Source organism: Heliangelus exortis, chromosome 2 (assembly GCF_036169615.1).
Source record: "Heliangelus exortis chromosome 2, bHelExo1.hap1, whole genome shotgun sequence".
In the NCBI taxonomy this organism is placed as follows: Eukaryota; Metazoa; Chordata; class Aves; order Apodiformes; family Trochilidae; genus Heliangelus; species Heliangelus exortis.
Genome location: NC_092423.1, coordinates 24219140 through 24244917, shown reverse-complemented (window position 1 = coordinate 24244917; position 25778 = coordinate 24219140). Strand labels below are relative to the sequence as shown.

General features: G+C 35.3%; 1 protein-coding gene across 2 annotated transcripts in view; it reads right to left on the bottom strand.

Moving 5' to 3' along the window:
- The window catches only part of VPS50 (VPS50 subunit of EARP/GARPII complex), a 72745-nt gene that overhangs the window by 24424 nt on the left and 22543 nt on the right, over positions 1-25778 (bottom strand). For both annotated transcript variants that reach the window (XM_071735239.1, XM_071735240.1), the window contains exons 10-18: positions 21295-21337; positions 18259-18357; positions 16972-17112; positions 16300-16435; positions 10719-10816; positions 10187-10281; positions 9431-9529; positions 6002-6092; positions 5522-5698 (exon numbers count right to left, since the gene is read on the bottom strand). In XM_071735239.1, coding sequence (XP_071591340.1) covers positions 5522-5698; positions 6002-6092; positions 9431-9529; positions 10187-10281; positions 10719-10816; positions 16300-16435; positions 16972-17112; positions 18259-18357; positions 21295-21337 — 979 coding nt within the window. The remainder of the gene's footprint in view (positions 1-5521; positions 5699-6001; positions 6093-9430; positions 9530-10186; positions 10282-10718; positions 10817-16299; positions 16436-16971; positions 17113-18258; positions 18358-21294; positions 21338-25778) is intronic.

Sequence of the window (25778 nt, the reverse complement as noted above, 5' to 3'; positions counted from 1 at the left end):
AGTGCATTTCTTAACCCAGAAGAGATTAAAGGAAAAGAAATACTTGATGCTCTGTGATATAACCCTCTCCTGAACACCTACAAACTATCACAGCATTGAGCATATCCATCAAGCTTCAGAATAAAGTTGCACTTGGAGAGAGACTACAATAGCTTTGCTTTTAACTTAAAGAGTACACTGTTCCATAGACATTTCATCCAAGGAGTCAATAAGGACACCTATGACAAAGGCAAAGACAATCGGGTGCCAGGATCCTTAAGAAAAGGCAGGAATTTAAAGGACATATCCTCTCCAGAGGGGAAAGTCAAGAAAGATACATTCAGGTAATACCAGTCTCTCAATCACCAAAAATGCACTAAGAAATACATTTTTTGGTGACACATGGCAATTTCTGGCCCCAGCTCCAAGCTACAGAGGTTTTTAAAGCCTAAAACTATTAAAGCAGCACATTAAGGAAGTAGAAAGCTCACAGTTCAAACAAAAGCTGCAAAAGCAGCTCAGACATAAAAAAGAACATAGTAAACAGACTAAAAAGAAATGTTCTGATTGTTAGTATTCACTTGCAAAATTTCTGCCTCATAAGCATTTTAGACAAAGGAAAACTATAAGGAAAGAAGCTCAGTTTATTTCAAAAAGGAGCCAAGTTCAGCCTTGATTAAGGACAAAGAGAGTTATGGTTTAACTAATTTGGCTGGAACGCTGGCATGGAGAATTATCAACACTTATTATGCATTAATATACAATAAAAGACATGCCAGTGTCAATCCAGTGATTGTAAAATGACAAAATTCCTAGAAATTGTTAGCTACAGTTCATATTGATATATGAATCTGAAAGCTGACGCAATTGCTTTCTTAACATCAGAGATAAAGAGAATTTTGAGAATTTTTTTTTTTTTCATGGATAAATTATTTAAGTCTCCTCAACCTAATGCTACTAATGAGCTGGAAAAATTATCTCATGAGATAAAAATATCTGTGTTTTGAAACATGCAGTATCTCACAACTATTTATATAGTGGCCTCAACCTGAAGTGACGTTATTAATCCGCTTGAAATATGCACAGTTTGTATTAAAATTTTAAGCACTAGAAGGACTTCAGATATCTTGTGGCAATAATCAGTTTGTAAGTGTTTAGGCAATTGGCCCAAATAAACCCTTAGCAGGACAGTGGCAAGTTTTAGGATGGTTGAAGTGTGTTGTAAAACTAATTATCACAACCAAGATTTCCTAGGGAGCTATGGAAAAGGGACATAAAGCATCTCACTGAAGCTCAAGATACAGAGCTGAGATGACTGGCTTCACATGGTCTGTCTTCAGTACTACAGAACTGCAACAATTCAGCAGTTAAAGAAGTCTTTAAAATCCTCAGAAGAAATCCTGACAGTTCTTACCATCCTGACGATCATTTGACAAGTAAATCAGTTGCTTATGTTCTAGTCATGCCATTTTTTGAAGTATCAGGAAACAGGTGTGCATTCTCTGGAAACAAAATTTTGCTACCTCTGAGAAATTTCACTTTTAAGTGCTAAAACATGCCTTTGCCATAACTGTTCAGTCAAGAAATTAAAACATAAAAGCTCTGTAGAAATTTTATCTCACATTACTTAACCAAGTTATTCCTGTTTCTGTGTAAATAATAACCAAAATAGGTGTAACTTTCTCTTTTCTTCTCTTTTTTTTTGTTCCTAAACAAGAGTTTTTTCTGTGTCAGCACTTTAGACCATCCAAGTAATGGAGATAGGTGATGAAAAATGTAAAAAGACAAGGTAGAATGCTCCCTTAGAGAGTATACTCATTTGGATCACAAGGAACCTTGGCTCAACACCAGCCAGGTTAGATGTCCTGTACAACTACTCAAAAGTGCACAATACTTCCCTGCCTCACAAAGATTATGAAAAGGATTTAATCCTTCCAGAGATGGAGTTAGCAGCCAAATACACTGATGAAAATCAAGTAAGTGCCCACTTAGCATTGTTAAACACCCTCCTCTGCATTCTCAGTACGATTCTTCACATTTATTTAACATACATCAATACTAACAGCAGTTAGTTCCCGTTTTCCAATGCATTAAACTCAAGTTATAACATGGAATAAACATGTTTCTATACAGCATTGCTAAAAAATGTCAAATAAAGGAAAAATTTACAACTGATTTACACAAGGAGGGAAGAAAAATCAAAACCATCTTCCCCCATAATGACTTTTAAATTACATTTAGAAAAATGAAACTTAACTCTGTATCTTAATTTAAAAAAAAATATTAGTTCTATATATCATTCCTAAGTTCTTCAAATACAACTACATTTAAGGTTAAAAAAACAAAACAACTGTTTTATAAAATGAATGACTAAGTCAAACCCGTACTTCACAAGAAAAATGCATAATAAATCATGTCATTGGTATTTCAATTTTCAATGCAGAACATTCTGTCCCATTTATGCCAAAGGAAAGCCGAAATTCATTATAGTTCCTCACCAGGCACAAAACAAGATTTTATTAATTTAAAATATATTAAGGCTTCAATAATAAAGAACACTAAATTGGTAGAGAGATTTGAAAAAAAAGGACAGTTCAGCCAGCCTTGAAAGCCCCTGACAATGTGCAAGCCTACCAAATGGAACACTTCAAAATTAAAGACAGGGAAACCACAATATGGGGATGCTACACATGTATCACATCAGCCTACAGGGAATTCATGGGATCACGACCCCCTCTAACCTGTGTCTGAGACCACAGCCTGACACTGCTGAACAACTGCCAGAGAAGGCATGTGGTGTCCTGGCAGTGAGCTGCCAGAGCCCCATCTTCAGCACAGTGCTTGCAGCCATAGCACCACCTACATGCAGAGCTGGAGGGATTCCTTTCCTGACAAACTCATGTTCACTGTCTGAAGTAGCTTCAGGTCTGTCTGGGACTGACAGCAGTGAGCAACCAGTCTGAAAACAGCAATTTCTACGTGCAGATACCTTCTGCAACAGATAGAGACAAATTCAGAATAAAAAAAAAAAAAGGTGTTTTTACCCAGGAAGAGTAGATGGTTGAATTCATTGACTCCCTGCAGTAATAAGGGAACAAAGATAAGAGGCAACATCCTGGATAATGGTGTTACTCCATTACAATAAAGAACATGATTATGGGGTAGCAGTGGCTTCTTTGCCTTTTTCTCAAGAGAATTCTAGAATGAATAAAGGAAAGCCATCCCACACATTTACATTTGTGTAACTCATGCAGGTCACAACTTGTTAGTAAGACTTCCAGGACCATGTAGGACCACGTGCCCCTCATGAGCCCACGGTGTCTGTGCAAACCACTACTGGAAGTAGGAGGCTGTAAGAGAACCACCAGTGGTGTCACATAATATGACGATTTCTGGGGTTTTTTTGCTTTTGAGCTCTATTACATCACTAAATAGGTTGATCATTGGAGAAAAAGAGGACAAAATAATGCACAAATTAAGACAGAAGAGCGTGTTATGGATAGGAGTCTGCTTGGCAGCAGTATGGCAAAAGCCAACAAAAACAATATCTACAGCACGTTCACCAGCATTTGCTACCCATTTTTTTCACTAAATTATTTCATAATTATAGAAGCAAAAGATTAGTAAAGAGGAAGCTTATGTCATTTAAATTTTACCTGAGCTTGGAGAAACAGATTTTGAAGGGTAAAAGGTTGAAACTAGAAACAATGGAAGCAGAACTGTTCTAATGTGTCTGCAAAAAAACATTTCATACAAGTATGCAGACAGAAAGAAAAAATCATCATCATCTTCACAGTCAATAGCTGAAGACAACTCCCATCTTTTACAAGTGTAAGCATTCTGCCTGCAAGTCACTGCACAAAAGGATGGGGTCAATGTATGCACTCGTGCTAGCAACAACACACCAGGGACCACAGGAGTCTGAAATCACATTACAACAGTTTTGGTTTTGTTTTGGTTTGGTTTTTTTGTTGTTCTCCATATGTTCTTCAATGCATTTAATATATTAAATATTAAATTTATTTATTTTTTATTTTACTATATTAAATTTTGGATATATTAAATAAATATCTCCATTTAATATAATATTTGGAAAATCGTTTCACACTTTTCTAATTATTTTACTTGCAAATGGTGGCAAAAAATATCCTGCAACATTTCAGATTGATTTCTGCACTCACAGTGCAGGTCATGATGGTTCTACACGTATGTTACAGAGTTAAAACTTCAGAAGAAACTAATCTTGGGAGGGGGTTGGGAAGAAAAAAAACCAAAAAAACACCAAACCCCAAGTTAATTTTCTATTCCTTTTTCTTCAGAAAAATCTTTTAAAATCAAAGCTGGTCACAAACATATACAAAAGTCTGAAATTAACTCTTGCCTAGAGGGAGCTTTCATTTTGAAAACCTCACAAGTACTATTGGCATAATCATTAATCCTTAATTTGCTAAGGATCATTTTAGCAAGTATCTACCAAATGGCTGCCCAGGTTACCAAAAAGCTTTGTTTCAGAGTAGGTTTCTACAAAGTACAATGGAATTCTACACTTTTCTGCATGGCCTCCTGTGGATTCTTCTTTGCTTAACATACTCATTTGGAGCCTACACATAAGTCTAACAGTGATGATAAACCTTCAATCCTTCTCAGTTTACTGAAAAGGCAGGACACATGTTCTGCTCTATTACTTGACAGGAAAAGAACTAGCGCCAGGAAAATTACTCTCCTGCAGTTTCCTTTAAGCACAATGTAACAATATTTTACACCCATCAACTCTATTTTGTCTTCATGTGACACATTAAGAATGAGACTGCAGCAACACCCACAGAAGGAAAAACACTGCAGCATCACAGTCTGAGTGTGAAACACAGATCAAGTTGCTGCTTTGCAACTCAAGTTCCTGCAGGGAAAGCAAGAAAGATGAAGCTGAAACCCAGAAAGCCTTTAGTGTGATAGCTTTAAAAAAAAAAAAGCAAAACAAAAACTAAGCCAAACAGATAAACAAGTGCAAAAGCTTTAACCAAAAATATGCTCAAGTAGCATTTAAGAGAATGGTACAAAGCTTACATTAAAACATATTTGACCGCTGCATGATTTTGATAGAATGCTGAAAAAAAATAGTTATTTTTTAGTATTATAGTAAATCTCAATATAGAGTGAATGTCCTGAGCATTTAATTTACAATTAAAAACTGCTGAACAAGTATCAAATAATCCCTGGTAAATCAATATAAGTGTGAACAAATACAATACAAGGTGTAACTCTAATAATTCTTTCCTAAAAATCCAGAAAGCCAGTCCTAATCCAGCAAAATTACTTCTATAAAGAAAGCTAACTTAAGCCCCTGGAAAAATACTAATTTAGGTGGAACGTGTCTTGCTAGCCTTCAGGAACACTTGACTTCAAAGGAAAAAAAATCCTGATCCACTGCAAAACAAACAACTTTAAACAGGATGCCTAACATTTTGCCATCATTGATACACTATTTATTGAGAGCAAGATTTGTTTTTCTTTTTTATTTTTTTTTTCCTGAAACACTCCATACCCCATTGGATGCTAACACATCTTCTGTCTCATCATCTTTGCTGTCAGCCTGAATTTCAAATGGGTTTCCTCCATTACAGTACTGCTCAAACAACGTTACTGTTGCTGAGATCGCTGAAGCAGGCTGCTTGCTAGGTGACACAGATGGGGAACGTGACTGCTCCATGAACTTAAATTCCTGTAAACAGAAATAAAGCAGAATTTTAATCACCCACAAGACAGATTATTATGACTCCAGTTCCATAAAAACAGAGTGTAACACAAAGTTGTGGACAATTAACCTGGTTTCAAAAATTTTAGCCACAGCTTGCTGCTTATTTAAATGTGACTTCCATGCTGGCACAATTTAACTTTGAAATTGGCAATCTTACACCAATTCACATCTACACAGCAGTTCATGGCTCTTACTGCTTCTCAGAACACCTGGACCCTTAGCTACTGAAGTATTAATGTATTTCTATGTGTTATTCATAGGACGTACATGAAGCTGCAGAATACTAAAGCTTGATTTAACAGGACAAAGTTCCCAGGTCTCATTCTCCAAAAACATTCTTAATTCTTCAAGACGGGTTCTGAAATACAACAAATGAATACTCTTAATTGGCAGCAAGTATAAATAAGGAAGCAGATAATTATTTAACTTTTGCAGTGAAAAACATCTTCAAAAACTATCATATAAACAGTCACACTTGCAAATAGGTATTTAACTTATTCTTTCAACTGACAGACCATGTAAAAGCTGTGGCTTTAACACAGTGTATGCTTCCAACAAATTCTCAAAGAATATCAATCTCAGAAATTCTGAATCCTTTTTTTTTTTTTTTTTTTTTTGTCAAAACCATTAAAGAAACATCCATGATTAATGTAGTACCAGACCTATTTTCCTCTATGGAAACTGTAGAAAGCAATATAATATATACAAACACTATGAGCAGTACAACAGCTTCAGTGAACCCAACACAAGACAGATGCTTCTTTTAAACACACTGAAGCCAGCAGGAAGCAAACAGAAGTGGAAAGAACTGATGTGCTACAGATGTCTCAACTTTTCAGAGAAGAGAAAAATTAAATGGCTAATAATGTCCTAAGATATATTTTTGTTCATAGCTTAACTTTACCTTGGTACTAACATAGAAAACATACTAGGGAAACTTATCAAGCCACTACATGTCTGTGCTGTTTCTGTTATGTTTTTAAACATTAGAAAAGTATCTGCTCTGCCATAAGCAGAAACACCTCTAATAAATAAAATCTTCTTGCCACAGAAGCAGGAAGTCATGAAGGAAAAGACAGCAAGGAAAGCTTAGTAAGATCACATTGCTGTATCTTTTCTTCTTAGTATATGGTATATTGTATGGTATTTTGTTTTGCTTAACAAGTAACAGTTGGTAAATTAAGCATTGGATTTCTAATTAGGCAGTAAAATATTCTAGAAATATCACTATTTTAATTACAAACACCACTCCAGTTACATTTTCTTGCTCAACATGATAAACAATGTGTTGAATTATCACTAGTTTGCTGTGTGTATGTAAATTCACTGTAGCTTGCAATCTTCTGGCAGCAAAGCCAACTGTAACAAGAGAGATTCTGTGAAAATCAGCTGTTACAGATCCTCTTCTTTGAGAAAGACTAAGGAGAAAGAGTCATAGAAATGCAAACATTTAAAAGCCACAGCACCAGGTTCTGTATCACTTCAAAGCCAAAATTAAGGCACTGACAAAATACTTAACAAATGCTCTTCATTTTCACCAGCATGCAAGTTCAGTACCCAGCACACATGGAAGGCCTGATGCCTGTGTTCTCTGAACAGCCACAGTGATCAGATATTACCTTTTTACTAACATACCAGAACAAAAAGTAAAATGCAATCCACAAATTGCCTTACTGATGTTCTCCACCAGAAGCTCGTTCCAACTTTTCAACGTAATCAACTTGCAACCCAAAACCAGGTTCATGTATGCTTTATTATCACACTGCTCATTTAAGCTTCTTGAATTACATGACCAGTTCCTTTAAACGATTTCTTTATGTTGGAAATTCTCCAAAACATCACACAACACAGGAGGCCACATATGTCAAATCACACAGTCAAAGAACTGATAAATTCTGGACCCTGAGCATTTTAGATCTATGTAGTTTAAATGTACTAATGAATCCTTAAAAGCACTAGCTTTTATTTTCCCCTCCAATTAAACTCACAAATTCAGTTAGAACCACATTAGCCTGATCTGAAAAGGCAAGATGCTTAAAGCTTTCATACAAATCAACCTGAGGGCTGCAGCTGGGAGAAAGGGGTTTGGTTTTCCCTTCTGAGGATAAAAAAAAAAAAAAAAAAAAAAAATCAACCAATTAATCTTTACAATACCCCCAACACTGTAAAATATGTAAAAGGTATTAAAAGGTTCATATAATTTGATATTGATATCAGTCATATCAATAATTATTTTCTTTCCTCTTCTCACATGAATTACAAAACATATTACCTTAATAAAAAATACTATTTCAAAAATATTATTATTTCTATTTTTATTCCATCAGTGTTCCTTAACCTTTATTTTACTCAAAGATAATTCAGAAAATTAGTCTCTAATTCCCTACACTCATAAATAGGTCTTTCAAACAAAAACAAAACCATAGCCATCAAAAAGACATTTACTTAACAAAATAAGGTATTTTGTGGTAAGTCAGCATAGTAAAAGATGCTCTCCAAAACAGCTCTTCTGAACCTAGGCTGCAAGCTCAGTTTCCAAATCTCTTTACAAAATTCACTTCAGGGTTCAAAATGCTTTCAAGAAATAAAGACAGGTGGCATGGCTTCTTAATCAACTCATCTCCTCACAAGACAGAATGTGCATTTGATTAAAGCTCAACTTTCTCATACAACTGGAACTGAAATCTTCATCAAATGTCCAGAAACAAATCCTAGCTACAAACTATCAAATAAAAAAGAAAAAAAAAAAAAAAAAAAAAGAAAACCCAAACCACATTCTCAGCTTATGAATTTAGACACTATCTTATGTTCTTCTGTCATAATTTTCATACTTTGTAGATTTTAGGCAGAAAGTCTCAGACAAAATGGGTTTGGATGTATTAGTTCCATGACAGCTCCCATACAACAGAGAACAGTAGACCAAGACTGGGAAAGTAAGTTTCCAGGAGCAAGGAATGCTGTATTTCTTCTCATCTCTTCCTAGCTGTATACAGCCATAAAGAGGATAAATTCTAAATAACTAGAATGAAAGAGTTGCCAGTCACCCAAACCACGAGAGTTGGGAAATCAAGATAATTAAAACAAACAGACCAGTCTTGAATCTGTCGTAGCCACATATCAGATTTCAGGCCAGAGGCTGCCTGCACACAACAGCACATATGACTGCCCTCAGATATTGTTGAAACATAATTAGCAACATAATATCAGTGGAAAAACTGCAAACTTGACTGAAAAGGATGGACTCAGATCTAAACATCTAATTTTATGTAGGGCAAAATGGCATACTGAAAAAAAGTATTTCATATCCACACATGATTAGTTCTTGCTACATAATGGCACTGCAAAAGAAACAATAGTTTTATAGGAAGCCTGGACTTCAGAGGCATTCATCCTTAGGATCCCAAGAGACAGCTTAAAAGACAGCCTGAAAAACTACTGAAATTCTACATAAAAAGCTTTTCAACCTTATCTGTCTTCCTGGCTGCAGAACTAGTCTTCCACAACCATAGTAGAAGCAAACACTTCACCTCTCCTGCTCTTCAAGGCTCAGAGTTCTATTCTCACCATGAAATATACTCTACTCTCTGTCAACCTCATTGAAGGAACATTATATCGTGGAATTCCCTTGGAAAGCATTTAAAGTTGAATCCAATAAAAATAAATGCCATTAATCTACTGTAAGTACAGTAGTCTCACCTATGGTATGTTTTGAAATAGTTCACACTTTGTTTTCTGATAGATTCTTGCAAAACTTCAGACTTACTACCACAAAATTCTTCTCCAACTTGCACCAACCTAGAACAATAACACAATGTTAATAAATATGTATTGATTCATTAATACTGTTATTTGAAACTGAATTAAAAGCCTCAATCATTACTATACATGTATCTCCATAAAAGCAGAGCACCAAGCTGCTAACATTTCACTCATTCTACAGAAGTCCATGTCTCATTTCCCTCAAAATCCTACCATAATTTCCCATCCATATAGAGACAGACAGCTATAAGCAAAATAAATGTCTTTTTGCAATTCCATTAAGCAGGGCAAGCTGTACTGTTCAGTCTGAATCAGTCATTTTCTTACCAGAATAGAAGGATGTAATACTATACAGATCAGCAGTAACACAGTATGGTACTGCTCTTGACTGCGAGTCCCTGAAAAAACTTTTACAAATATCAAAATTGTCAGATCTGCACATTTGAAATCCCAATTCGTGAACTATTCTGGAATCATATCATACTTAAACACTACTTGAACAGCAAAGCAATTTATGCTACCTCTCCCAATTACATCCTCACAACTCCCACATAAAGAAGAGCTCTTCATAATATCAGTTCCTACTACCAAAGTTGGCATCAGAATGCAAATCTCAGCCTCAACTGCCTGTGCTGCCTTATCAGAGTTCAAATTTGTGAAGATTGTTAACTGGTTTTACAACAACATACATACCTGCTGATAACATCAAGTACAAATATGAAGTCGTCATATTTGAAGTTAGACAGATCTGTTCCCAGAAGATATGTTTTCACTTTCAGTTGAACATCCTACAAAATACAACCAAGCTTATGTATACTCAATACACTAGAGACAAAAAAGTGAAGGCTAGGTTGTCTGTTTTATTAGTATTTTTTTGTTTATTTGCACTTAATATCTTTTCGAATTTCATTTCCTGTAACATGATTTCTCATTGAAATGAGAATTTCTCATCTCAGTTTCTTTAACATAATATAATGCAAGGTCAATCCCAGAAGCTTTCTTGTCACTGCAAAAACATAGCCCTTGATTACAATTCAGCCATATGAAAGATTTAAAAATAATAACAAAAATAATTTTAAAAGCCCAACAACTTTAAAAAAAAAAAAAAGCCCTGGAGAGACTTCCTTGAGAATATATGTAAAATTATAACTGCAATTAATACAGGAGGAGGAGAAGGAGGAGGGGAGGTAAATACTTAGAAGAAAAATAAATATTAAAAACATACCTGCCATATTCGTGACAGCCCATGTTCTAATTTCTTTTTTACATAGCTGCGGTCAAAACTGTTCTCTTCAGTTCCTATCACATTGCTGCCATCTGAAACTGAAGGAGAATGGTATTGTAGATATCTCCAAATGCCTTGAAATGTATCCCAGTTTTCTATTCACAACGAAACTTCTGCCTTAGTCAGACTGCCTCCTGGATAAATTTCACCTTCCTCAGAAAGAGTAGCAATTTTTCATGTCTAGTTTTGCTGTCTACTGAAAAACAGTCCAGAACCATTAAGAACATACATCTGCCCTCCATTTGCCAGCACTAAGAAATTTTATCAACACCTTAAGTGCTCCTTCCATGTCAAGCTTTGCCCTAAATCCAGACCTTGCAGCCTAGATGAATCCTGTGAGCAACCTCCCTCATGAGCTCAATAAGGAATGGGAGGCTGGATACAAGATGTCAATGAACCTTTTCAGATGTGTGCAGAAGAGACCTCTGCAGCACTGCATATTTAAGAGGAGGAAGGAAAGAGTTGCTCACTGAACAAGACTGATTATAGATGGTATCAGAGACTGGCGATTCAATTAATCTGAAGTACAAAAGGGCACAATAGAGTTTGACAATGTTCTGGCCATCTTCAGCTCACCCAGAGCTCACTGTCAGTGAACACAGTCACCTCTGCAACATTCATGAATCCTGACTAGCACTTACCTTTCATACTCCCAGTCCTAGGCCAGCCCATGAAGGGAGAGGAGTATGGAGTATGGGCAATATGGTTACTGAGAAAGATGCTGGCCTTGCTTAGTTTCTCTCAAGTGGAACTATTTGGTGTGTCTGGGCATGTTTTTTAATTATGATCTTTATAAAGCACAGGGGGGGCTTCATCTGCAAGCTAGGGATTATGTGGAACACCACAAAGAAGAATCTTCAAGCCAGTTAATTTAAAATTAGTCTGCCCATGAGGCTAGAGAATATAGCAGCAGTACAACCCTATATGCAGTGAGAATGTAGAGGCTTGTACTTCCAATTAATAGGGCCTCTTCATAATTAAAAAGACTAATAAAATATATTCTGGATTTTGGACTTATATTAGGGAATAGATATTAATTTCTTCCAATGCTGCAGAGCTGTGTTCAGTTCTTTCCTGTTAAAAGTCACTGAGACTTCTTTGGCAGTTAGACTAAGAATTTACCCTAATTACTCAAAATGAGAAGTTAAAAGCCTGCCTTATGTAGAAACAACACTCAAACAGAATTCTACACTATATCTACTATTGCAGGGTCAGAGGAAATTTTCCTTATAAAAAAAAAAAAAAAAAAAAAAAAAGAACAAATATTAGCCACTGCATACATAAATTATAATTTAGTAGCTACCTAAATATGCTTCTCTTCTCCTGAAAGCAATAATTCTGACAAATGCATTTTCAAAAGTGTTTTGTCATGAAAGACTGTACAAAATATAAACAGAAAGAAACCCAACTAGAGAAACACTAAGTGGATTTATTCTTTCTCTGACTATATGAGTTAACAAAACCACCTTTAGTCACAGCACACTCTTCAGAAATTTTTGCAAACTCCTCTCTTCTGCACTTCTGCAGAGTGAAGCCAAGCCTAAAGAAGTCAGTATCACTGACCTGTCCTCAAGATTAAGCCACAGTCCTGGAGCTCACAAGCTGCTATTGGTGAAGGAATGGCTGAACAGACAGTCATATGGAGGTTATTGCTCAATAAAAAGCCATGCAATATTCTCTCAGGCCACTTCCCAGTGCTCCTGGTTTACAGGCAGTCATGCTAAGAGACCCTTGTTTCCATCTTTTAATGCAGTTAATTTCACACATGCAAACATGAATTTAGGATAATTTCCTTGAAAACTGAGGGTTGGAAAAAGGTTCACAAACATTTCTATTTTGAAGACTCTGGAACAGGTAGTAGAACACATACATATTCATAATTTCACATACAAATAAGAATCAGAAGCACCAAGGAGTTATTCTTCCTGATGCCTGATTTAAATTTTACAGGTACATTTTCAAATTTCTTGGTATTTCCCCAAAGCTTGTAAACAGAGGCACAACAAAAGGTTTGTGCTTAAAAGGCAAAACAAGATGAGGGTGGGGGGGAAACAACCAAAACCAAAAAAAACAACAACAAAAAAATTACTGTTCTCTGGCTGCATTCTTTAAATACCAAGCAGGTCTCATGCACTATTGTACACAGTATTAGAAATTGAATGTTTTGAAATTAAAATGGCTGAAACTAGATTTACATATAACTGTCTTAATGCTTTTCATTAAATCCACTACAGCTATTACAGTCATTACAATCATTTTATTGATTGAAAACTGAAACACTTAGTTTCAGTCTCCTTTTAAATCCACGTTTCAGAAATACAACAAATCAGTGAATTACATCAACACCACAGTAAATATTATGGTATGTGAAAATTCAGCTCAAGCAGAAAGGGCCTAACACAAACCTATGTGACTGTGAAGTTCACTTTGCTTTAAGCAGGTAAGACAAAATGATTGGCAAAAGCCCCTTTAAAACTCCTGTTTTCTTTGATTCTATACTACAAACACAAACAATACTTTGGCAATGACCAACAGTAAGCAGCTTATTATCAGGGATGACAGCCCCTATCGGAGCAATTTGTTGTATTTCTATATGAAAAAAACCACAGAATAAGTAGCAATTCAATAAATGCATCATAGAAAGCATTTAATGTTATGGAGCTGATATTTTTATTCACTGATTTTATCTTCCCTATGATTTAAACAATTCCTACACATGAACACAATTCTAGTTTTCCAGCAGTATATTGGAGCAATTAGTTCACTTTTAATATTGATAATTCATAGAATTATGGATACCACACTTTTTTTTTTTTTTTTTTTTTTTTTGTTACTGCTACTCTGTTATAACAGTTCAGCAAAGTGAATCTCATTAGTATTTGCTATTTTATGAAAGGTACTAAAACACATGCTTTTAATGCATTAATATCTAGAGATCATCACCTGTTTCAATTTAGTTCACTTCACATAAGGGTTGTTTTTTTTAATTGATCCTCAACAAAGTCTTCCCCAAAGACAAATCTACACTATAACTGAAAGAACAACTGCAAATTCCAAACTCAGTTCTGGGGGAAAAATAAAAAAAGCCTTAGACACATCTCTTTGCCAGAAGGACAATTATTTACAAGTTATGCAAAGTACATTGTGACATCTGTAACAGCTGTTTATAATCACAAATAGGTGACACATGATCTAGATGAAGTGCAACCTTCTTTCCACGATCCATGCAGTACTTCTTTTGGATACACTTTACTATTAAAGCAGAAAGGGTTATGCACTTCATGCCTGCCAGGTCCGTCCAGCATCTCACTTCTGCTGCTGGGTTTGTACCCCGAGGTCAAGAGTCCCCAGACCCATTCAAGGTACCTTGCAAGACTGCTGACATTCACTGGCACAACAGAAAAACCCAGGGAACTTTGACTTCTCAAAATGATAAAAGCCACAAAGAATACACAGTTAAGACTGCTCCCTCTGCTGTTCCAGTCTATAGGGTTTACTCAAGGGAACAACTTCAGCATAATCACTTGAACTGCTTCCTTCCCACTTACCCACCCATCTACAAGAATTTCACTCTTTTGCTTTAGTGCATATCACAGCTATTAAATCAATAAATATGGAACAAGACTTCCATGTAAAGGTTTAATCATCACTACAGGATAAGCAATGACTTTTAGACAAACACATTTGCCATATACTTATAGTCCTTCTGAAATTACATTATATTTGTGAAATTCCCTTGGGTGCTTTATCATTGCTGAGGTATTTGAAAAAGTGATTCAGTAGCTCAGACATCTTCTAGCTGTACATTACAGCTAAGCCCCAGCATCTCCAGAAACTTAAAAACTGAGTGACAGCAGATATAGTGGATTAGTTGTAAACATAGCAAAACACTCTGGCATGTATTTATGAAGCAATGAATTTAAAATTACTCATGTGACTGAAGAAACCACTCTGCTAGGGTTAGTGGTTCCTTTAAACATTTTGCAGTGCAAATCATTTCCTTTGTTCAGGATAAGGGGAACTACTTTTAAAATTACATCTGGAGCTGAGCAAACAGTCTACTGCCATCCTGTTGCCATGCAATAAACTCTTTATGATACCTGCTTTATTTTACACATGCCGAGATATCAACAAAATGAAAACAAGAGAAGGAAATGTAATTACCTGGAGCTATTTTAAATAATAAAAACTCTGTTTACTCTCTGTTTACAAGTTTTGGAGAAACACAGAGAAATCTGAAAATTTACCTGAAAATTTTAAATCAGTAAATATTATTGAGAATTGGCAATTAATTCAAAACTTTAGAATCTTGCTTCCTGTAATGCATCTCAAAATTAAATATTTCAACTCTGAATTTTAATTTGGATATGCTTATAAAAACTTTCATCTGAAATCCACACTTCAACAAATGCATTTTTTTTTAGTTTTTTATTTTATTAAGATTCCACACAGTATGGGGAGAAAATACTTATATTAATTGTTCAAAATAAAAATAGGAAAACAATGTTGAATAGTATAAAATTAATTCTTTAAAGACTTAAAATCTGCAATAAGTCTGACTTTTAAAATATTAAGATTTCAAAGACATTGTAGGAATACCTGTTCTTTACACCAATCTTTTTTCCCTTTCTTATGGTCTAACTTAAAGGATGCAAGTTTTACACAGATCAGGCAAGGAGGAATAACTTTAGCAGCAATCCTTCAGACCTTGTCCTGTGACAGAAGCCTCCTTTTCAGCAAGAAAAGAGCAAACTTATCTGATCAACAAATCTTAATACTGTAAACTTCACACTCTGACCTCTGCCAAACACAAGCAGCAAAGTCTGTTTTCAGTCATTTTATATTAATTTGGAAAACATCCAGCAAAGTGTACTTAGGAGGACATAGACAGAAGACAAAGGTTTTGTCCCTCTATCCGAAAAAAACCCACAAATTGGAACAATAAAAGAAAACCAAAATTATACTTTAAGATGAAATTTTTGCCCTTTTCTGTAAGAATATCATGGAAATTGTGACCATAACTTATGATGTATTCACCACTATAGATGATATACAACATTCAAGAAACTGGATTTTCTGTGAACCAGAACAACAAATTCACAAAAGATCAATTCTCTATTTTTTCAGTCACTTTTCCTAGTACACAATCCAGTATCCCAATCCACTAAGCTTAACATACAGTGAAAATTTCAACATCAAAAAATCTGAAATTTCACATATTAAAGGGAGACATCTTCAGATTTTGTCATTTCCCACAGCTGACTTGGAACTCATCAGTAACCACTATTTAAAATAAAACTGCTTATATCTGTGATAATGGCTCATAGACATATTCATTACACAATGAACTAAGGACTACTAAAATCCAGTGAGTCTTTTAGTCCTTACTGTACACTGTAAGCAATAATGTTGAAGGTACTGAGTTGAGACCACAGAGGTAATGGCACACAAATAAACAATTCAAGCATAAGAGAAGTAATTTCCAAATATCAGCAGTTTTGTTTCCAGAACAGTTTCTTACCAGAAGACACAGTTGCTGCCTCATCTTGGTCATAGTCCTCGTGCCACTGCATCGTTCGGTAGTAACTGAGCATGACTTCCCAGAGGGCCTTGCAGAGATCAGCAAGGCACGGAATGTAACTGTCTGATGTAATGTGCTATAGAAAAACAAAATAATATTGTGAAGCTTAACAACTGTATTCATATTTTTTGCAGAGCCAAAGCAAAGCATACAAAACTCTCCTTACTTATACACTGAGGTACTTGGTGCATATCCTTTTCCTTTTCAAAAGCATTTTAGAGCTGACAAATGCTTGATTTTAGTCAAATGCAAAGTTGTTTGCCAGCACATTTTTTTTTCCCAACTGGCCTATATATTAACCACCTCTTATAATTGTGGATCAGCAAGGGAGATGCAGAAGTAAAGCCATGCAGTCTAATGGTCAGCACATCTCACCATCAAAGAGGGTTGCAGCCATCCCTGTGAAATGCAGACACTGCCTGGGTTCTGTGATGCAGATAGTTGTACTGCAATAGTACACTGAAACCACCCTGACAATTAGCCTATGAGCTGTATTAAGAAACTAGTAGCTGCAGGGTTGTATTAAGAACTGAGTCCCAACTTAAGCAAGGTACACCTAAACCAGCGGAAAAAACCAGGTTAAAAATATACATATATGTAAGAATTGCATACTGTGCAGAGGTCTTTGTACTGCAACTTCTGAAACTTGGTGTCTGTGTTTCCTGCACACAGCTCCACATATCCAAGGACTACTTGAAACACAGTGTTGTGAATGGCCTGAGTGAAGTGCATATGTAACTGGTCCATTGCTGTCTGAAAGAAAAGGAATAACATAAAATAACAGTTAAATTCAATTTGTCACATGCTATAGTCTTTTAATGTAAGCCTTTTACAGTTCTATACACAAGAGATTGTTATCATCTTTGTTTCAAAAATACCTAACCATAGGACTTGGCAATATTAAAATATGGTAAAGTAAAAGAGTCTAAGTAATACCACTAAAATCAGCTCCCCTGCCATCCACTGTACAGTTTACACTTTTTTAATGCTATCACTAGTAAAAATTAATTTTACATGCATATATCTAATTATATAACGTACTCATTCATTCACTTCCCAATCACGGAAGAATGTCAAAATAAATTACTTGAGATCAGTGCTATTTTTCCAACTGGAAACATGTCCAACTAAAACAAAAATATTTCCTTTGCAGTTAAAGAAACTAAAACCACAATTTCCAAGTCTTCAACCAACCACTTACCAAAACAAGTTCTTCCTTCCTTGATGAAAATAAAGGAAGATTAAGTGTCACAGAAAGACATGCACATCACATATATACATTTCTTGTAAAAACCTTCTTTGCAATAAAAAATAGAATATGACTTTTTTTTTTAATAAAACCTACGTTTTCAGGAAATAAATAAATAAATAAATGACAGTACACATACTAAACACTTATGACAAGATTTTCCATAATCATGCCAGAGGCTCTAAGCATGCACAAATATAATTCTTAGGGCATACCCACAGTATAGGTGTGCCATGTCTTATATCACATTTTATTGCAAAAAAATCTCCTTACATGTTCATTCCTGTCGCATTTGCATATAAAATGGGAGTACACACATACAAGGTACAGGTAGTGCACACCTCAGTAACAGGAACATAGCTATAAAAAACAGTACTCGCATGCCCAAATACAATTAATAATGTAAACAGCTTTTCAAAATAAAGCTGAAATATGGAACTGATACAGTTATACCACCTCCAGAAATCTACATATTACAGTAATAAACAGTTTGTCTGTAGCAATCACTGCTAAATTATCTGAGCACCATAAAAATCTCTGTATACTCAGCAAGATTAACCAGCTTTAGGAAAATAAATTTCACAATTCTCAGAAGCTTCATACTTGGACACCACTATTCTTTGTGACTTTCTCAGAAGATGAGTACTAACCTGTGTTTTTCCAAGCAGCCTGTAAGCCTGCTGAACCTTTGTATAATGACTGATATCAAAATTCTTGCATATTTTGGAGAGCGCTACATCCAACTGTTCCTATAGAAATGAAGGAAAAAAATGTGTTAAACGTAATGAAAAACAGGCCAAGTAATACATTATTTAAACAACAGCAAGTGAGGAAAAGATGTTTATTTAAACAATCTAATCATTATGTTTGTACAAGACTGTACATTACTGGACTATCCTGAGGTGCTGAAATGTTACTTCTTGAAGCTGGCAGTACTTCAGGCTGAAATTTTTGTCAGCCAAACAGGTCCACCATTTCCAAGAAGCAGCACAGATAAAAGCACAGTAATTTACTGAAGTAAAATTCAAAGTGATGTTTACTTTGAGAAGGTCTAGCAATACAATATGGGAGAGCTGAGATTTCTGGCTTGGTCTATTCCTACTCCTAAGAAAAATCCAGATCTGGGGAAAAAAACAGAACAAAGAAAATGCTCCACAGGCATTTGAGGTCAAGCAGTTCAGATACAAACTTTTCAACCCTCTGACAAGCACCATATGTTAAATAGAATTAACAGTCTCACTTAAAAGTTCATTGTGAAGTAAGTCATATATGGAGTACTACACCAGCACAATGATCACTACCATAGAAGAAATCACACACACACATGAAATTATTAGTTCTGTCAAGAGAGCTGTCTGAACATAATGAACAGCTGTGCAATAACTGAAATTCATCTATTATGTGCACTGAATTAAAAAAAAAAAAAAGAATCATATACTTAATGACTAACTAATAAGGCTTCCAAGAATATTACCATGTAGCTTAATAACATAATTCTCACTTAGATGCTCTAATATATTCAGAGATACAAAGTCTCACTTTAGTTATTTTTAACCAACAATGGGAGAAAAGAGGAATTTATAACGTATGACAAAATACACAGCAGATATTTTCTCACCTTGCTAGTCACTAAAGCTAAGTTAATTTTTATTATTTAAGGATTTTGCAATGTAGTCTTGCTCTTGCAAATAGAAACCACGGGAGATGGTTCTTTAGTATGTACATACTTTTACTTACTTCACTGGAAAATTTTCAGTTATTACTTCATTAGCCACAAAGTATTTATGGATTTTAATCCAAGAGATTTGGTGGGGTTTTTTTGTTGGTGTTGGATTTGAGGGCATATGTTTTATTTTGTTAGGGTTTTTTAAGCAGATCAATATATCCTTTCAACACAACAAAGAAGAACAGAGTAGAATAGAATCAGATCTTGTATTTTTTACCCAAGCAAAATCATAAAAGTAGCCTAAAAACTCAGAACTTTAAAAGGAATTCAACAATTTGAATTTCAGCCATATACTAGTTTAATTTTCTTTTCTTCTCTTCTCTTATTTCATGCAGAACAGCTGTACAAAGAGAGAAGCAGGTATATCAAACTGCCCATGAACAACGTTCTTAGAAACTGAGCAGAATGATCTTTTCAGCTACATTCTTCAATGGTTCCTTCTACTGCAGCCACCTTGCATTTAACTTGTAACACAGTAGGCATGGACATAGGCATTCAATTATTGAAAAGGCATTATTAAAATATTAATTAGCAGATTATGATGCTATATTAATTAGAGCATGTATTTCACAGGAACACTCTATGAACCCCAGGATGACTTACATTTTCCCACATGTATAGACACAGTTAAAATCATAGAATCAATGTTGGAAAAGACCTCTAAGACCATCAAGTCTTAGCATCAACTGCTGCCCTACAGCCCCTAACCAATAAATCACATCATAAGTTCTAGCAGACAAAAAGATACTTTTATAGGAGAGAAATAAGATGCTTTTAAAAATACATAAATAATTAATAAAAATCTTGAAAATTATTATTTGGCTAGCTGTAAATTGTTATCATCAGCCAACATAGTACATTTTACCAGATTTTAGTAAAAGTAGAATTTGCTTTACAAGTGGAAGATGCATGCCTCATTTCAGGCACCTTCAATGTTTGCTCACAACGAATGCAACAGGAATGAAAGCCAAATGATTTTTTTTTAATTTTTTTTTTTTAAGGAATTTTATCACTGGCCTCTACAAGAGTGAGAAGAAAACAGTAATTTGAAGCAGCCATGCTCTGAATAAACCATGTATCTGTGAAAGAGTAAAAGGACAATGAAAAGTTTGCAAGAACACAAATGTACAAAGGCCTAAATGAAGAACATTTAATAAAGTTCCAATTGTACAGTGAATTAAATAACAAGATATGCACTAGTCTGACTTTCTAAAGAGCAAGTGACCAGAAGTGTAGAGAGCTGCTGGGATGGTAATTCAGTTTGCTGCTATGCATGACATGTGTAGGCACTACATGCACTACATATATATACTAGACTTCTTACAAAAAGCTTGCCAAGTTCCAGATCACAATTGACTAACAACAGTTAAAAGATTTCCTAATGTTCATTAACTTTTATTTGCCACGAATTTCCATCAAGAAACCATTTTGTACTCATTTGCTTTTGCAATACCATCTACCATCTTAAGCTAATCATGTCTTAGTCACATCTTTCCCAGCTATTCAAGTCTTACTTCCTGTAGCTTAGCTCTTTCCAGCAGTTTCCAGTTAGCTGACCTCTAAAATTTCCAGTGAAACTGTCATTTCAGTTATTTCGCTGTTACTTTACTTTCCATAACTACTTATGAATGGTCTAAAGAATCTGCAGCAGTTCATGGGCTGAAAACCACAATACATCTTCACCATGCAGAGAACATACCTTTGAGCCAGTACTTCAAACATTATGTGCTTATTTTATTTGACTGCTTTACCACTTAAAGTGTGAACATAAGTTTGATAATATATTATAGAGCACTTAAGTTGACTGCAGCTCAAAAAGCTGTGAACAGCAATGACTATAGCAGTCCAAAAAGGGTATTTGAAAGAAATGTGATTGTTCTGTAATTGCCAGTAACATCACATTAGAAAGCTCTAGTACCTAGAGCTTAAATACTCACACTAAGCATCAGTGTATTCTTACCTCTATTTGCTCCAAGGTGTCTTGCAGTTTTGAATTCAACTCACTAGTAATGAAAGAAAAAAGAATGTTTGAAATCAAACTACTCATCATATTAACATTTCACTCAAAGTTTTATGTTTCAAAAAAACATTTGCCTGCTACCGAGCCACAGGAATCAATTATCATAAATCATTAACCTGCTGTCACTGTGTCAGACTGGTATCACCACACTATTGTTACTACAGAAAGGCACTTACTGCTGTCATTCACAGTATGCTTAATATTTCAAATTTAAAAAGCCACTGGAGCAGCACATAAACCTAGGTTTATGAAGCAGAAGTGTTAAGAAAGCCAAGACAACCCCAGCCTGCTGGAATTTAGCCAAGCATTCAAGGCCCCAAGAAACTCATGATCTAAATGTTCTGATTTGGCACTCTAGTCTACAAAAGAACATTATCAGGAAGGTCAGGACTATCAAGTCTTTGGCAAACCATGGTATAGGAACTTTTACCTGTTGCTCAGATCCACTATAGAAAATAAAGAAGTCTACACAACTTTCAAAATCTTTTTAAGACCTTTTGTTTGGAAGGGTTGAAGCAACTAAGAAGTAGGCAGCATATTTTCTTCAGCATGGAAAGCAGAGTTTTCATGGGATAATCACCATATCTGATTTGAGACAATTTACTTATATGCTCTTAATCTCCCCCTAAGGGAATTATTACATTAATGACTGAAAGATAGATTCTGGCTTCCCCATCCTAGCTTCCCCATAAATTCTCTCTACTTAAATCATATGCCTGTCACCCATCCTTTTTCAGATCTTTTAGATAACCTGAATACAACACCTTCGAAGAAAGGTTCGAGAAATAGAAAAAACTGTATCACAGAGAGGTAACATTAACCCCTAAACCAAGTAGCCAAGATTTCTTTTCTGTTTCTCCATGTGTGACAAGCCTGCAAACAGAAAAGCCTCCACAACAATTTCATGTTACTACTGCCAGAGTTCATAAGCATTTCCTGCTGGTCAGTTCTTTTAGGCAGCAAGAAGACATTAGAAAAGGAGTAATACTCTGTGCAAAGAATCACTCCTTTTTCCATTTTTACAAGTAGGTACAGCATAGACCACCACCCCTGTGTATAAATACGTAGTTGATTTACATCTGGAAATTAACTGGTCTAAAATATAGCAGCTGCTGATATTAGCAAAAAACTTTGAAACACATAGGTAGTCTCTGCACAGAGAAATTCAGCAATTGTACTGCTCTAAATCCTATGAAAATGAAGAGGCCTCGTATGGTAGCAAGAACGATATAAACACAAGACTATGATTCCTTACAAATAAATGTCATGAACATGCTGCTGCTAATTTCTTTACCTTTTTTAATTAAATTAAAAATACACATGGGGTTTTCACCTCAGTCAGGCAATTTAGATGCTCACACTTGTGAAGAACTTGCTCAACTACTGCCATGTAGGGCTGGAAAACTTCCTGGGCTCCAGAAATGATTTCTTGATTATTGCAGGTAACCACATATGACTAATTTAATCTCTATTCAGCACGGGTCCTCATCAAAACTAGTACCCTGTTTCCACTACTCTTAACGCCAGGCAAGCCTCAGCTTGCAATCACCTGGTGACATAGGATGCTTGGGCACCTCAGGGACCTGAGCCCTTATGTCACAATTCCCAGCAGATGTCCCAAGACCAGGGCCATACTAGAAGGGTGTGTTTCTTCTCTTTTGGGAGATGAGCATGAGGAGGAGGAGAAGGAATTTACCAAGTAAAACTGCCACGTGTTTGTTAGTATTTAGTGCAACTCTTGCAACATCACTCTTCCTATTCAAGCAAGGGCTTAAGTATAATTTTTAAATACAAACATTGATAGTTTATTTATTCAACCAAGCTACAATATATGGAGGTGTTTACAGGAATACAGCCTACATTTATGCTAATTTAGAAAAAGAAGGTGCAATCATAACATTTGCTAAGAAAAGTAACTTTGCTCAAGTATTTATGTGAAAACATCAAAATGGAATCTCCAGCTAAATCTGTATGTATTTTGTAAGCCAGAGGTATAAAAGCAGTGCTTGGACATAATTATTACGATTATTATGAAAGCCAGTTTACCATAATTGAGGATTTAATTTGAAGCATTTGTTTCATACATTAAAACATGTTAGAAGCCTTTTTTTTTTTTTTCAGCCCCATGCCACAGAAATCTAAATTAGCACATTTTTAGAAGGCACATTACTGCAATATAAGAGAAGTAACATTTTGACCCAAATGCAATAGACCAAGTCATACTATTATCTGACAATATGTTTTCCTACAGGAAGTCCAATCACATCAGAACTGATCAACAAGAAGGCAAAAAACTTTTTATATTTTTAAACAAAAATTAATCACTTAATGAAAACATTCACTAGGAAGACTATGATGGAGAACAAAAATAACAAACTTCCAGCCTATTATTTCAAAAGGGGATAACCAGTCACTCTTAAAATCAAAGATATCAGTAGGGAATCTGAAGTGCTTGACTCTTCAAATTATGTATAGCCCAAAATAAATAAATAAAAATGCTTCATAGAGAGGTTTAAATCCCCTTCTATTTAAGAGCTACACCCAATCCCTTCCACAATCTAGACAGAAAAATGTGAAGAATGATTCTTGTCACGTGGACAACAAGCAACCAAAAGGAATCTGTGAAAATTTTGTAGTATAACACAGAGGTAATACCTCATATAAACATGTTAAAAATGCTAGCCTGTGCCTGTTTACTTGACTGTTTTGTACAGCAGTCCCAAAAATAAATGCAAAATATCTACTTTTTTGTTTACACCAACTCCCCACTAGTGAGGCAGAATTCCATATAGTACATATTCTCTCAGACTTCTGCAACCAAAACAGTACACAGAGACTAAAATGAATGCTCTGAGTCTGGGATTTACAGCTGAAATATCTTTCTGTTCTCACAATGCAAACTAGAACAGCTCAAAAACCCCAAGAGTAAAGAAGCACTGATGGCTTGGTTGATTTTGGTTGTGGGTTTTTTTTTTGCCATCCTTTGTTTCTAGAAACTGTCTACTTGGATGCAAGGATATCCTGTTGAGTGCAACAACAAAGTAAATCCTCACAGCTCTTTGTCATGTACCTTGTCAGCATGCTATCAGATTGAAAATAGTATGATTTTCCAGGTAAATATTCCACACAGCAAAAACTAAACTGTTAGTTTAAGTCCCCAAGTCTGCTATACTGGACATAGTGTAGCTATGATGCTCCAATAAAAGCTTGGAGTGGTTCAACATTAAACAGAAACTTTCATGCCATTTACACAAAACAGAATTTAAGCCAAAGAAACTGTAATTTAATCTGATCTCAAACGAGCAAGATTTTACAGATGACCACTGTAAGACTCAGAAACCAAGCTGTCTGTTCAAGCTGAATAAATACTACTGATTTCTTCAAAAGGAGAAAAGGCAGGAGATACCCAGAATAAATCAGAGCATCTGAAAGAGCAATAAATACTAAGGGGAGCTCCCTGAACAGTATACACAAGACATGGGTATGGAAGACTGCAAGACCTATCTTTCTGCAGAAGGTATAGTCAAGCAGAGCAAAAGCTGTTCAGGAGTCATCTTGCTTCTCAACGACTAAATTGTCAAGGACAGAAGGAAATCACAGCCATTTTTTCTCATTTAAGGAAATAAAGAATAGCTTTCATTCACTGCTACATAAGGAAGGGACTAAAAATTCCAACTATGTAGGCAACTGCTGCCTGTACAATTTATTCCACACAGAAGTTTTATGTAACTAAAAAGAAAGAAAAAAGCAGCTTTGTAACCTGGCTTCAGAACATAGAGGGGTACAATTTCCAGGTACAGTTTCTAACTTCATACACTTTCTGGTGTGCCTTCAGAACCTGAAACAACTATACCTCAACAGCAGAAATTGAAGATTATGGGTAGTAACTCTGAATTTGGAATAAAGTATATATTTAGTAGACAGAGGGAGACAAAGCATGTGTTTTCACAGATTTTGGCCCTTGTAAGTCAGAGGGAATTCTATCAGGAGATCAATTTGCTGGTAAAATTCTGATGCTGTTTGAAGGTTCTAATTAAAATTAACACAGAAAGAAAGTCTAATTCATCTAATGATCTTCTTCATGGACAAAACATCAAAATGCACTTCATTTTACTCCTTTATTGTCATATCTATTTTGACTTTGAATGTAATGTTTAACCAATTCTTTTGTTTGGTTTTTTAATTTCTAAAAAGCAATAGAAACACCAAGTCTTCCTAAGCCAGGAACCGTAGATATTCACACTAGTTTTGGTTTTAAAAACATATACTCCATGAAAGCACAAAGCTCTGCACTTCCCAATTTCTTTGTCAAGAATCAGGGGAAGTTCACCTCCATGATCCATCTTTCTGTATGTAATTTAATTCTAGAAAATAAATATGCTTATTGAAAAATTAGCTCAAGTATCTCTAGGCTGCAGGTTGTA